Genomic DNA, 14,197 nt, shown 5'->3' with positions numbered 1-14,197 from the left:
GTCTGTAGTCATTGATTAGAAAAAGCAGTCAAGTTGCCGATAAACTTGCAAAATTTGCCAGACATGATGTGTTGTAAGGTCCGGCCCCGGAGAGTTCACCTCCCAGACTCTGTTAGTTATAGGCTTGAAGTGGGAAAAGTGTGCTTGCAGCTCTCATGGCGTTTCGCCTGGTTTAATGAATATCATTTGTTTTGTTTCAAAAATAAAAGAATTTTTCTGAGAATAGGCTTACTCAGATTCAGAGAGATAAGCTTACTCTGCTGCTTCAGTTAATGTGGTTAAATTGAAAATCTGTGTCATCCTTTGCGAAAATATGAGAGGAAACTTGAGGATTACATTACAAACATCTACAAATCCGTAAGTCCCGCTAACTCAGTACAACATAGAACTCGAACTGCTCGGAAAAAATAGTGATGGCGCCTCAAAGAAAACAAACAACAACAAAAAAAAAAGGAATCGTGACTATATATATATCAGAGTTACAAGGGATTTAAACTTACAGAGTCAAAGTGGAGGAAAACATGATGTACAATGAGGGTAATCTACTTGCATCAAGCATTTTATTCTCGCTACTTTTCAATGCCTTGCTGCAAATACTGAATCAAGTCGTAACCTGCTGTGGTCCACTTGTTATAGGCATCTACACATGTACGGATCATAAAATTCGCAGCCTCACGTTCAGTCATCTCAGGATGAAATCTCTTCCGTAGGTTCCCTATTGGGGCACCCCTACTAAAGCAAGGCAACCCACTATCTAACATCATCAGTACAGTATTGATAATCCCATCCATGTGACGTCGAGCTGCTAGATACCCTTTCACGCATAAGCTGTAATAGTGGAAATGTGAAGAGATTTTATTAGCAAAATTAACTTGTATATCAAGTGCTGAGCCAGCATGATTACAAAAATTTGAAGCAAGAAGATATGAAACAAGAAAATATAAACAAACAAAGAGTTAGCCTTACCTAAGAAACCTGTTCCATGTTTCACTTTTCATTACACCAGATGGATCAAGCAACTGAGTCATTTCGTGGCTCAGCTTAAAGTGTGCACTTTCGAAACGCATATTGCCTCCAGGTGAAATTTCGAAGATAAAACCAAAATCAATATGAACGAGCCTCCCCACACTGCAATACAAACATAGATCATTAGCTAACGTTATATCCTGAATGCCTTTTATAGCACAGTGAATAAATCATACAATGGTCAATAAAAACTTACCATACATGACTACGAATAGGAATAGTTTTTAAATATTATTTAGTCAAACAAAAGTACAACTCTTATAAAGTTTTAGCACTCAAAATCGAATTTGAATGAATGCATGGGATAGAGTGAGAGAATCATATCATACTTATCGAAAAGTAGATTCCCATTGTGCCGATCTTTTGGCTGAAGTAAAAGACTGGCAACTGCATAACCTGCAGCGCTGATAATGAAGTTATCACGAGCAGCTTCGAAACTGGGAGACCCAACGGTCCCAAAGTCTTGTTGGAAAATCTCGTACAAACCACCATCAGTGGTTTCACCCATTTGACTTCTACTCCGTGTGTTGGGGACCACCTTCAAAATCAGGTTTCACGTAGCGTTTAGATAATAATATGGTAGAACCAAAAGAAAAACAAGAAAATCTACACAACCTCAGATCAACTTCTTTTTTTTGGATTTGAGATTAGATACGCAGCACCATTAAATGATGTCACCGAGGTAGCAGTTTTATACAGTTGAAGAGACAACTATACCTCAATAATGCCTCTCTCTGGACCAGTTGGGAGCACACCATAAGGAAATACATATAGATTTAGCCCAACTGCTTCAAAAATGTCTCTAAGAAGAGAAATCACTTGAAGAGCGAGAACATCTTGCCGACAATCGTCCCCAACCTATATAATATGAACAAGATTGAAGCTACAATTAACAGGAGTAATATATTGCTATATATGGTGTGAAATTGCATGATTGTCTATAAACAGAAGAGGAGGATAGCCGAAAATAAATCCCTCCATAAGCAGATAGTTGTAACTGGCCATACAAATAGCCAAATAGGCTTACCTTGAAGATACAAGCTTGTGGTTTTACATCCCTCGGATCCCCATCCCTATCTATCACGTCAAATGTGATCATTATAGGAACTTTTGCTGCTGACTGTAGTGGGATCCCGCTATCCACCTGAATACCCCGCACTAGTTTACTAGGAGCAGTAGGTAGGTAAAGGTCATCCCCGTTCATTTGAATCTTTTCTAGTTCCCTATTGTAGCACAAGAATTAAATAGTTAAATAGTTACCATGATATATACACGTGGAGCATGCAGATCCACTAAGTAAGTACAGTACCTCCTAATACCGGCTCGCCGCTCCTCCTTAAGAAGTGGATACAATGCACCAGAAATAGAAGTGACTTTATCAAAAAAATCGAACTCTCTTTCAAATATGTCACGGGCCTTTGGATTGAATCCCTCTACAATATGCTCCCTAACAACAGGCAGTAGTGCTAGAAATGCAGTATTCTGAAAGCACAGCCAGACAAACACTACTGAGCCTTGGCAAGATATGCTACTTCAATATTTTGGCTTCATGAATAGGAGCATAAGTGAACAGAAATGCAGATGTGATACAAAACCAATCATAAATGAGAATTTTAAAAATGATGCAGGTATGGTTAGCACAAAGTAATAGATTTCTAATCATGATTTTGATTGTATGCATTTTCACATTTGAAATGCTATGCATCCTTATATGCTAGTGCACGCGCGCGCGCGTGTGTGTGTGAGAGTAAGAGAGAGAGAGAGAGAGAGAGAGAGAGAGAGAGAGAGAGAGAGTACCTTCTCAATGACTGCTGGGTCTTTCACCACTACCTCTGGGCTGCATGTCTCTCCCTGCAATTTACAGCACTCAAGAATGTTAACATTCTGTTCTTAGCTTTATAGCATGAAATGATGAGTAGCATTAACAAAATTCAGCATAATTCCCATTATCATGACAACATAGCCGTGTTAAACTTCACAAATATACTACAGTACCCACCTGTAAATGCCATATCAAAATATGGGCAAATATATCACTTCTTTGAGCTGCTCTGAGCAAATAACCTTCCACTAATCTCTGCAAAATGGAGCAAAGCATTACTTTATATAATGATAACAACATTGACAACAAGTACTAGCAACAGACATGTTGAATGATATATAAAATGTACAGAAAATTTCAGACTATAAATCAATTAGGAGAATGCAGTTAACTCACCCCATCATCATAGCGGAGAGCTTGCACGAGTTGTGGCATAAAAAAGGTGACTCGTTCAGGAGGGTAAGACTCCAAAACTCTAAGGATATAGGCCATAACACGTGGATGACCCTTATATGCAGGTGTCAGGAATTCAAGAGCCTGCGTAATCGAACAAGCTGCCCAGTGAGGCAGTTGTTGCAGAAGTACTGAATTCTCATCAACTGCCTTCGGAGTGACAAAAAATGGTAGTGCTTCAGCTATGCTGCGTATCTCCACTATGTGCAACTGCAAGTATATAAAAATCAGAAACTTACTCAATCTGTGGATAGCAACTCTTAACCAGACTAACCTGGTGTCAATAGTAATTCCAATAAATACGAGTGCCATGGCCAGAATATAGATATTTGGCACACCCATCTAACATAAGATTCAAGTAAAAACCATGAAGGGGAAACTGAAGGGAGTAGGTACCCAAGCTTCATTAGTAGGCATCATGACACTCTTAAAAAGATAAGAGGAAAGTTTAGCAGCATAAGTGTCTTAAAAAATAGTACTAAAGTCACCTCACTAATCAACCCAGAAATATCAGATAAAGGAACATGCCTGAACTAACTGAGAAACTTCGGACTTTAAAGGCGAAACTGCTCGGAACCTTGTAACTAAGGAAAAGGCAATGCGAGGATCCACAGAAAATGCAGTCCTAGCATATTCAATCCATTTTTCAGAACTAACTTTCGGTCGAAAAGATGTGTTTTCCCTGAGAAGAGAACAAGAAGATATGAAATAAATGACATTATCAAGAATTTGCAAGGAACATTCCATGAAGATCAAAATAGGCTAATACTTTGTATTTACAGGAGTTGCCCAAACTTCAAGTCTATCGGCCTCATGCTGGCATAGCATTAACAGTAGCTGTTTCCTTTTTTCTCTTCCAGCTGTGTAGTTATCCATTTTACCCCAAACAGGATGATATTGATCCTTCTTGAAAAGAAAAGAAAAGAAAAAATGAGGAAATAAGCCGCCAATACTAGATGTTCAAAATCTAAGGATATGAGAAAAGTGAGAGAAAATTGCTTCCACACTAATGCAAAACAAAAGACAATCTGCTACGCATTCCATTTCGGTATTTCATGGAAAAAATATTCATACCATGTCACTATGAGAACTTCCATTCTCACGCACCGAGCCTTTTGAAGAGGAATCTGATGGGAGAGCATCCACCCGCTCATTTGAAAGATGATGCACGAATAAGGAAACAGATTGAGCCTCACTCTGAGCAAAGTTCTTGTCGCACATGTCAAACCATTCAGGTTCATTAGCAAACCAACCCAGGGCGGCTCTGTATTATGCACGAGGAACTAACTTGAGCAATTATTTTTCAATGTTAATACATAAACTATTTGTGTAAACATTTAGTCATGATCATGCACCAAAGATATTAATTATCTTTGACAAATGCAACAATTGACCAATACAGACAGCGATTACAGCTCAAATCTTTTTGCACGCTATGAGTCATCAAGAATTAACTCAAGCGATTGAAACATGTAGAGAAATCACAAGAAGAAAGCAAAAATGCCGGTTTAAGAAGTTTCAAATCAGGAGGCTATTCAAACATGGCTGAGGGGATTACGATGATCAAGGATACTAATATAAAAGGATAAAGTTGTACAGAGCCGAAGACTGCAACTAAAAAAGGAAATAAATTGAGAAGGAAAAGAATATATAGTCACCGGTATATACAGTCTTCTAACAATTGCAGCCCTGATCTGAAATTCTGCAGATTGCCCTGCCACTGGCAAGAGCAGAATTTAAAACCAAGAAGCATCACTGTGAAAAAGGTTCCAGTAGCAACAGGATGCCGTGAAAATTGTGAAGGGAACTTGATGGTTCCTTGTAACAGCCGACCAAGGAGCAGGAGTTGCTCAACGCTATCGTGACGAACCACCTACATAAACCAGAAAGCAGAAGTCAGAAATAAGACCTCGCATCAGAAAAGTCCTGCGGTGAAGTATATAATACCTCCACAAAAGCTAATAAATGAGGGCTTAATTTTTACATAACTACCAAAATTGAGATGAACAAAATGCAACCCACAAAGTGAAATAGTTCACATCCAAGAGACATGTTCAGAACCGCCACAGAAAATTGACACAGTAAGAAAGCCACTGTTAGAAAATTTGACATTACAATGCGTGCGCATTAGCATCTTGTGTTTTTAGTTGACAGCTAATATCATGAGGGTTTCAACTGAGAGCATTGAGGAATTACACAGGTGATAAACCAGCATATAGCCCCTAATAACTCCATTGCCAAGGGGGAGAAAAGAAAGGAAAAAAAAAATCTATAATCAACTTGTGCATAAAATTAATTTCAAATGATTACGACTATTCACCTCAAAGCGATCAATAAAAAACCCAAGCCATAATCTATGAGCAATTATTCCTTCGACGGGATCTTTAGCAGGCAACATTTCCGGCTCCCCAGGTGCAAGCTGAGGCCTCAACTTTGCTGCAGGTCCAGAGTACCGAACCTCATACGCAAATAACCCTCTTTTGGTATCTATTGTCCACAACCAAGCATCAACAAGCTCTGCAAGGACAAGAGACCCCAGTTGAGGCGCAGCAGAGACTAACCATGTCCAAATAAATATGCCAGTCTCCATCGCGTCGGGTGTTGATATGTAAGCTGGACACCAGCAAAGAAGTCGTAGGAGCTGTGAAAACCCCTCTAAGTTTGATCTTGAATCAGAACCCTGGAAAGACCATTACCAGATTAATACATAGCTGTAAAACAAAATATAACGAAACAGATATACAAATAAAAAACACTGCGGTAATGTAGTAGTAAAGCATATACTGACAAGATTTGATAGTAGTAATGCAGTTGCTCTAGAACATGCTTCACGAAACAATGACTTATCCACCGCTTCACCTCTCTCGGCAGTGTTAACAAATTGTTGAAGTTGCACCACAAACTTTTTAAGGAGCATTTCATTAAACGACTCACTTGGAGGTTCCGGTTGAGGAGACACACCTGATCTCAACCTCTGAAGGCCGGCACCCAACCCCCCAAAACCCATTGGTGAAGAACCATTTTGAAACCCGCCAATGCTGTTATAAAACTTTCTCATCCCAGCAATTTCCCCAGCATGGTTGCATTTAGTAGTTGCACTATTTACCCCGGTGGAGAGCACCTCAAAGCTCAGAGCTCCAGTCAAGCTTAAGTTCGCTCCTCCTGAAGCTGCAGCAGCAGCCGCCATAACGGCAGGAACATTGGCAGTTCGTATACCCATCCATCCATCATTCTTTCCAGTACCAATACGGATCTCGGATAAAAGAGAAACCACATCGGCATTGTGCTGAGTATTCTCTCGCGTGTTTGCTTTACAAATCTTTTCCTGAAAGAAATTTGAATACCAATAAATGAAAGCTTAATATAAACTGACAACATGTCTTTCCTTCCTAAGAAAGGAGATATGTAAAAGTGATGTTCTCCATCAAAAGAAAAAGTGTGAGAAACAGAATTAACAGCCCTGAAACGGGATAAAGACGACATTTGTACAGAACTTGAAAAAGATGTTATAACATTGCAGCTGAATAACACTCAAATACTGAGGGTTGTCAACAACTAGCAGAACTTTCAAATTATTCGAAATTAGAAAAAACAAATAGTTATTAAACAAACAAAAAAAGAATAGGGAGCACTGGGAAAACACCGTTTTAATTGACAAAATGCAATATAAGTCTCCATTAGACTCAATTCTCATGAAAATCAAAAAGATCATAGCAGAGGGAAGTAAATAAATTCTAGTTCTCTCATGAATAAACTGGGTATGTGTGAGAAGAAAAGAGCCCCCTTGGTGGAACTCTCAATATTGAAAAAAAAGAAGTGGTAATGTATAATAATAAACAATGTGTCAGACCACTTTATACAGCAAAAAGAAAAATAGAAAAAAATAAAAAAATGTTGTTAGCAAACCTGTAAAAGACCTTGGCTAGTACATGGAGCATATGAAAGTGAATTAGTAATCCATTCCCGAACAACTTTCTGATATAAAGAACGCACTGTAGCTACTGAGGCAGGATCGTTGACTAGTGTAGAAGGCAAGTTATTGTTAACCGAAAATAGTAGTGAATCCAAACACGACGAATTCCACAAAACCTGTTTCCATAAATATCCACTTAGTTCAAGTACAGAAACAACTTTTTACAAAAATAATTAGGGGGGGAAGAACAACATAATAGATCAAATTTACCTGCGGAAACCTATCTTTAAGTTGACTCAACAAACTAACAGAGATATCACGAAGATGCTCCTCTCTCTGCGACATGCTTTTTATGAGAAAACAAGTATGAGCAGAGAGGGTTGCCTCCCTTTTCTCAGCTTCATTGCCAGTTTCAGACACTCGTTCCTCCTAGAAACCCAGTATTTTAAAATTGATTAATATCATTGTATCTGTAACATATCAATAACAAGCACAAAATGCAGGTTCTCCCCTGAGGTTATTAATTGTAAATTTTCCATGATAACTATTAGAAGTGCAAGTGATAAAAATGAGGAGATCAGCGAAAAAAAATTATATCCAGTACACTTAATCGTGCAATTTTTTTCTTGATCTTCATAAGATATATTAATGGTAAGGGAGAAGGAACAAGAAAATGCTGAATTATTATGATCTCGGGGACAATCAACCATAAGATCTCAAATCCTACATTCCTAATCCCCTTGGGACCCTTGAGATAAAACGTAAGAACCCTCAATGCTATACTAGGTTATACAAAAATTGAAGACTTTTTACCACCCAGCATTACATTGATGAAGAACAAAATAAGATGGAGACGCTGAGAACCCTAAATGCTTAATGCATCTTTAACACATCATGTAGTAAGCTAAAAAGAACTGAATTAAACAAGGGGGGCATTAATTTGTAAGAGGAGAAATACCAGCCATGAAACTGCTGTTTCGAAAGCTCTATGGACAATAGCAGACAAACACTGGAAGACAGCTGGCATCAGATTGGGAGTCTTCAGATATTCAAACACACAGCTAAAGGCACTTCTAGCTGCAGTGACACTATTGCCCCCATTAAGGATGCCACCATTGCTGCTGAAACGTATAATCTCCAAAAAAGCAACCGCAAGTAGATATGTTGCCTTGACTCCTGCAAAAGATTTTATGGGAAATGGGAAACATATAGTCAGGGCTTATTGTACTACAAAACTCCAATCGTAAAAGTTTTGCCAGGAAGCGACAACCAACTAGATTAAAATATTTCGTAATCGAGTTTTACGTGAAAATATTATCTGTCTCTAGAATTTTACTCAACCTGTGATCGAGCTCATTGCTGCAACCTCAACTCGGCCTCCCAAAGCAGCAGAAAGAGCAGCTCTTTGGGTTACTGCAGCTTTCTCATTGCCACTACCTCGACGACTACCAGGATTGTGAAGAGCATTAAGTTCCAACTCATCCTCAAGCCATTTAACAGAGCTAACAACCTGAAAAGCACGTAGCAATTAACAAAACTATCACATTGTCTTGGTTCTAGTAAAAAAGGTAACAGAATCATCTATGCTAATTAAAGTCTCGGATTACCCAACACTCAGATAACGTGAGATTATCATCCAACTTACAAGAGGTGGGGTTCCTTGAGCAATAAGCTGAACAGCTACACACCATTGAGCATTAAACATATAAGGTCCACCGACTGCTTGAAGAGCCATTGCGCTCATGCTTCCCACACTATTAAGTGTAGTAGAAATTGACTTTGTAGGAAGTTGATTTTTCTGAATGGGAGGTGCCAATCCAAAAAGAGCAATATAAAACCACAAGTTGCGGAACAACTTCAAAAGTGAAGGCTCAACATCTGCTGTCGGATCAAAATCAGAACATATTTCAGCAACAGTTGGAAGAAGAGGTCCCAAAAAATCTGCTCCACTCCTGCAAAAATTAGAGTATAAAGAGTGGTGAGTGTCGGGAACCGCATTTATTGGATAACATATACAGACTGCCATGTTAGTAAATGCTGGTGTTTCTTAGGTGAAAGAACCTCTATAAAATATATTTCACTGGCTTGTTCAGAAAATTCAAAGCTAGAAGGATAATCAATTATAGAGAAATAGCACTAAATTAGCACAGGAGAACCACACAATGGGCTTTGAACACAACAACATGGAGGGATTTATCAGGCTAATGGGTTATCACCTTCCACTTTTGGACTCCGCAGCTAGCCCTACATCCGAGCATAATGACAGCAAGCGGTGACGATAGTCCAATCGCAACTTAGGACTCTTAATACCACCAGCAATCAGAAGAAAACCTGCAGGAAGAGTCTAGAATGTGATTGAACCAGTGAGCATACCATTAGTAGGATAAATCATCAAGAAAGTTATATGTTACAGCTCAAAATTCATCTCCCTAGACCAGACAGTCCAAGATCATATATGTACCTCTACACGTTCTGTAGTTGCTTCTGGAGCTAATGTTTTGCTTTCAGCAGATCCTATAGTCGAGAGCTTATTTAAGTAGCTTCTTGTCATCAGAACAACTGTCTCACGGTAGGACTTTTCAAACCCCAAGCAGGCCATACGTGATACCGCATCGAGAATCTGCAGTAGTTGATATAACAGAAATTGTTTCAGGACCTCTGACTCTTGCTCATCAAAAGCCTAGTTCTTGGAACTTTTATCATAACAAACTACACAGAAGAAAAAAAAAAAAAAAAAAAAAAAAAAAAAAAAAAAAAAAAAAAAAAAAAAAAAAGAGAGAGAGAAAAGAAATGGTTATTTCAATAGCAACACTCATTCCTGGTTTTACTTCTCTACTCCCCTTCCATTATCTGACCCCTCACCCCACCCTCCCGCTCACTCACACACACATGCCCTTTTCGTCTATTAAAATATTGTAACTTTCCTAGAGGAAAGTAGAAAAAAAAAACTATTCAAACGCATGTGTTCACGGAAAAGCATTCCATACTTGAAGTCGCAATAAACTCGGAGCTGATGCATCACCCTCTTCTAAGCTTTCAATAAACAGGGGCAATATCATATCTACCACTTCCGACTTATTAACAGTAACATTTATATTTGCAAGCAAGCGTATCACATTAAGCTGCTTGACTGGGACATCTTGTTTCTCTTTGCCTTCCTGAAAACCAAGAGAAGAAAAGTAAATGAGCATAGGGATGTTAGAAAAACTGTACAGCAGATATACAGACTAAAACCACCATACATATATATCCACAGTATATTTTTATCCTTATAGATAGCAGGATTCATTGGTTTACAATGAAATAAAGTAGGCCACTGTATAGTTAACATAGGTTTACTGTCTTGAAAACAAACTTTCGCCCAATGCGGGACTTGGTATAGTATATAGCTGATAAATATCGCATCTACCCATATTCTTCCTGTTAAAAAATAGTTCACTTAAAATCGTTTCGTCTTCTGAAATAATATCAGATTGGTGACTTATTGGATCCTAGGAATGAGTTGGTAACAGGTCTCACTCCATTCAAGTTCTTGAAGTGTTCTTTAAGAGAGATATAGCAAAAGTTTCTAAGGCTGTCGGCGGACGGCGGAGGTCAAACTGATTACTTTTGTGGTTTTCTCCATTGAAGTTGAGATGTGTCCACAAAATCTAGGTTTTTCTCTAGAGGATGTTCAGGGTGTCCACTCAACAAACTAGTTGTGAGGTTCTCGCTTGCCCCTATTTTACTAATAATCATCTGTTGGTAATACATCAAAATTATCATTCATCTTATAGTAATTACATCAAAATTTATCAAATAACTGTGTATGGCGTGGAAACAAAACTAACAGACTAACCTGTTCCTCATAATCATTTCGTTCCCGAATGCATGCAGCTAATCCCATAATAAAGGTTTCAACTGGGGCACGGTCCTTACTCCAGCCAAATTCAATAATTTCACAACCGGTCTTTGTGACACTCTCAAACATGGCTCCTTGGCTGTTGCTCCCAGTATCTGCCTGTTTCAGCACATGGTACAAGAAAGATCATAAATCTTACTGAGTTGCTCACACCTTTATCTCAAAATAGAATAAAGCATAACTGAGACGAACCTGGGCACATGTCGTGAGAACAAGAGGTTTCAAGCGAATAAGCAGAACCCTTAACAACTGACCCCCACGACTAACAGCAACTTGTGAAATACCACTAAGCAACGAACTAAATAAATCTTCACAGATTCTCAGCTTTCTCCATATTGAGTATAAACAAGACTCTGCAGCATCTATGAATAAAGCTAGTGTCTCGAGCAACAATTTCTTAGATGATTTTATATCCGGGTCAAGAGAAGCAAGACATTTAACTTGGACCCATGCTGCGGCTCGGTAAACAGATAACTTAGTATTGATTCTTGCTTTTAGTGCTGCCCCTTGTTCTGTCCAGTCACGCTTCCGTATCTGCAAAATATGCAACTATTAATAAAACGAATTGAAGACAAATTATCAAATGCTGAGAATGTGCAATTTCACTGGATGCTATTGTAAAATGAACCATCTGAATATACATGTTATGGCTACTCTCACTCATTTCACATTTTAATGAACAGTGCTGCAGTAATTAAGTTCACAGACTAACAAACACAATCTCTATATGTTTCCCCTAATCTAATTTCTATAATTCTTTACAGTGTAAGTCTCAGGAATATAACAATATTTAGTTCAAAAAGTGTACCAAAAAAACTGATTAAATTAAGGAACTCAAATATGTTGAAATACCTTAAGGAAAACGACTGAAGTTTGGAGCTGCTTCTTGGCAACGAACCTAACTTGATCCAAATCTCCTGTTTTCATTGGAATTTTCTCAGCTATATGCCCTAACAACCTCAGAGCAATAACATTCTTCTCCAAACTCTCAATTGACTCCTCCTCAAACAAAGCAACCTGTTGTTTCAACGTAATTTGTCCAGCATCATTATACACGAAATTTGATCCAGATTGATCGACACTACTTCTTGGCACAATGCTGCCTCCATTAACCACTATGCCTCTCGAATTCACACTACCGGATGACCCAGAAACATTACTAATTTCATTCCCAGGACTCGAATTATCGTTAAATCTTCCCCCGTGGTTACCATTATAAGGTGAACTATTAATTGATGATGAACCTGAATGCATCTCCCTAGGAGAATTAGGATTAACAATAACAAACTGTTCTAATAAATAACCGACCAATTTTTCAGCATCCTCTTGCAAAATTGGTGGACAATATTGAGAAACACAAGTCAAAAAAACTCTAGAAATCAAAGTTTCATCACCAGAAGCATTAATAGCTGAAATCAAAATACCTCCAAAAAATTCCCCAACCTCATCTCCAAAATCCTTACAAAGTTCACAAGCTTTAACAACATAACTTAATAAATCAGAATAAAATGACGCAATTGACTCAATTTTATAGGATTGTGGCCAAAATGATGAACGAAACGATAATGGAATCGATTGCAAAAACTCAAGAAGAAGTGATTTAGGTCGAAGTTCTGCTTCGTTTGGACATTTTGAGATGAATCTGGATATAGCAAGTACTGCATTGAGTTGAGATCTTGTAACTTTCATGGATCCATTAGAATGAGAACCTCCTGGTTGAGGACAACGACCACAAATCCATGAAAGTTTTGATGTAAATTGAGAGGGGTTTTGAACAATTAGGTCGCAAAGCTCGATTAAAGCTTCCATTGATGAAGATCAAAAGCTCAAAGATGGAAGAAAATTTAATTGATTTTTTCTCTAGGGTTTTACAATACGATCTTTGTGCATTTTGTTTCTTCTCCTTTCTTCTTCTTCTTCATCATCATCATCGCCTTTGGGGGTTGATTTTTTCTCCCTCCCTTTTTCTCTATTTTACCGTCCCTTCTAACCGATTCGGGATCATGGTTTATATTGTGTATATGGAACGAGTTGATGTGCTTGGAAATACGGGTTGTCGGCCGACTCGGCCCATTGTGGGACTTGGCAAACTCACTTTCACGTTGGGAAGAGTCCTGATGTGACGAGTTCATCCTCGTGACATCTTCTATAAACATGCACAAGATTAGAAAGACCTGTTTGACATACCAGGTGGCATGATAAATGGGTTAAACCATTAAGGGAAAACCACTGAGCGATGGAGTTTCTATCGACAATTATTACTACAGCGCTAGCAATAATATGAATATTATTGACGTCATAGTTTCCATCGCTCGGTTGACATTATATCGCTCAACGGCTATTTTATAACAACTATTTTCCCCCTCTTTAGTCATATATATACGACCCTATATTTCTTCAAATTACTCATACCTACTTCTATTTTACCAATTTATGTATTTGTATTCGCAATTTTAAATTTCATAATCATCGATGGCGAGATCCCATAAACAGGGGAATATTATTATGAATCGGTTTAAATTAGGGCAACTTCTATGATATGGAGGTAAAATCATTAGTAACTTAATAAGTATCCACATATATGTAGACCCTCAGCAAAGAGTGGAGCAAAAACCCACTATGGAGAAAAATCAAGAAAGTGAGTCCAACCGGTCATTCAGTGGTCAAAATGAAAATATGACATCTTGCAACGCTTATAAACGTTGCTAATTGGGGTGAAACGCTAAATTGAATCAGCAACGTTTATATCCGTCCCTAATTATTTTCAATCAAAAAATATAAAACCGCATCCAGACATCCTATGACCGGATGGACTCTCCAATAACACCCGTCACATATTTGAGGGGTTCCCTCTTGACTCCACTAACATATGGATGTTAAAATCATCCATAGTAGCATTTATTGGTCCATAAGGTATCGACTATCACAAAGATATGGATGACTTTTTATTCCATATGAGTTTCCTTTACAAAAAAAAAATGCATGAAAGGAGGTTGCAATACAACTTGATGATAAGGAAGCCGAAGATAAACAACTAATGGACACTCTGATACTCGTACATTGGGGCCAAATACCTAGAGTT

The 14,197-nt window shown here is 38.2% G+C and overlaps 1 protein-coding gene across 2 annotated transcripts; it reads right to left on the bottom strand.

Moving 5' to 3' along the window:
• Positions 1-566: 566 nt before the first annotated feature.
• On the bottom strand, positions 567-13,093 carry LOC113276378 (phosphatidylinositol 4-kinase alpha 1-like). 2 transcript variants are annotated; one of them, XM_026525978.1, is made up of 26 exons: positions 11,968-13,093; positions 11,308-11,649; positions 11,053-11,214; positions 10,202-10,372; positions 9,676-9,834; positions 9,431-9,558; positions 8,860-9,166; positions 8,556-8,724; positions 8,173-8,390; positions 7,485-7,643; positions 7,208-7,390; positions 6,090-6,626; positions 5,622-5,981; positions 4,960-5,174; positions 4,376-4,565; positions 4,071-4,207; positions 3,830-3,983; positions 3,245-3,511; positions 3,026-3,103; positions 2,824-2,877; positions 2,336-2,508; positions 2,054-2,249; positions 1,744-1,884; positions 1,356-1,564; positions 967-1,128; positions 567-828 (listed from the first exon to the last, which is right to left on the bottom strand). In XM_026525978.1, the coding sequence occupies exons 1-26, from the start codon at positions 12,922-12,924 to the stop codon at positions 570-572; spliced, it is 6,087 nt and encodes a 2,028-aa protein (XP_026381763.1). In that variant the 5' UTR covers positions 12,925-13,093; the 3' UTR covers positions 567-569. The 2 variants fall into 2 exon arrangements, with proteins under 2 accessions (XP_026381763.1, XP_026381764.1); XM_026525979.1 differs by having other exon boundaries at positions 4,071-4,204.
• Between the last annotated feature and the right edge of the window lie 1,104 nt (positions 13,094-14,197).

This window comes from Papaver somniferum, chromosome 4 (assembly GCF_003573695.1).
Source record: "Papaver somniferum cultivar HN1 chromosome 4, ASM357369v1, whole genome shotgun sequence".
Taxonomy (NCBI): domain Eukaryota; kingdom Viridiplantae; phylum Streptophyta; class Magnoliopsida; order Ranunculales; family Papaveraceae; genus Papaver; species Papaver somniferum.
This window is presented reverse-complemented; position numbering and strand designations above follow the sequence as displayed.

Excerpts from the sequence above, each read along its gene's own strand:
- LOC113276378 (XM_026525978.1), bottom strand. The coding sequence starts at position 12,924 with ATGGAAGCTTTAATCGAGCTTTGCGACCTAATTGTTCAAAACCCCTCT. Across the intron at positions 11,215-11,307 it reads TTCTCACGACATGTGCCCAG|GCAGATACTGGGAGCAACAG; the intron begins GTTCGTCTCAGT and ends GTGCTGAAACAG. Across the intron at positions 4,566-4,959 it reads TTAGAAGACTGTATATACCG|AGCCGCCCTGGGTTGGTTTG; the intron begins GTGACTATATAT and ends TGCATAATACAG.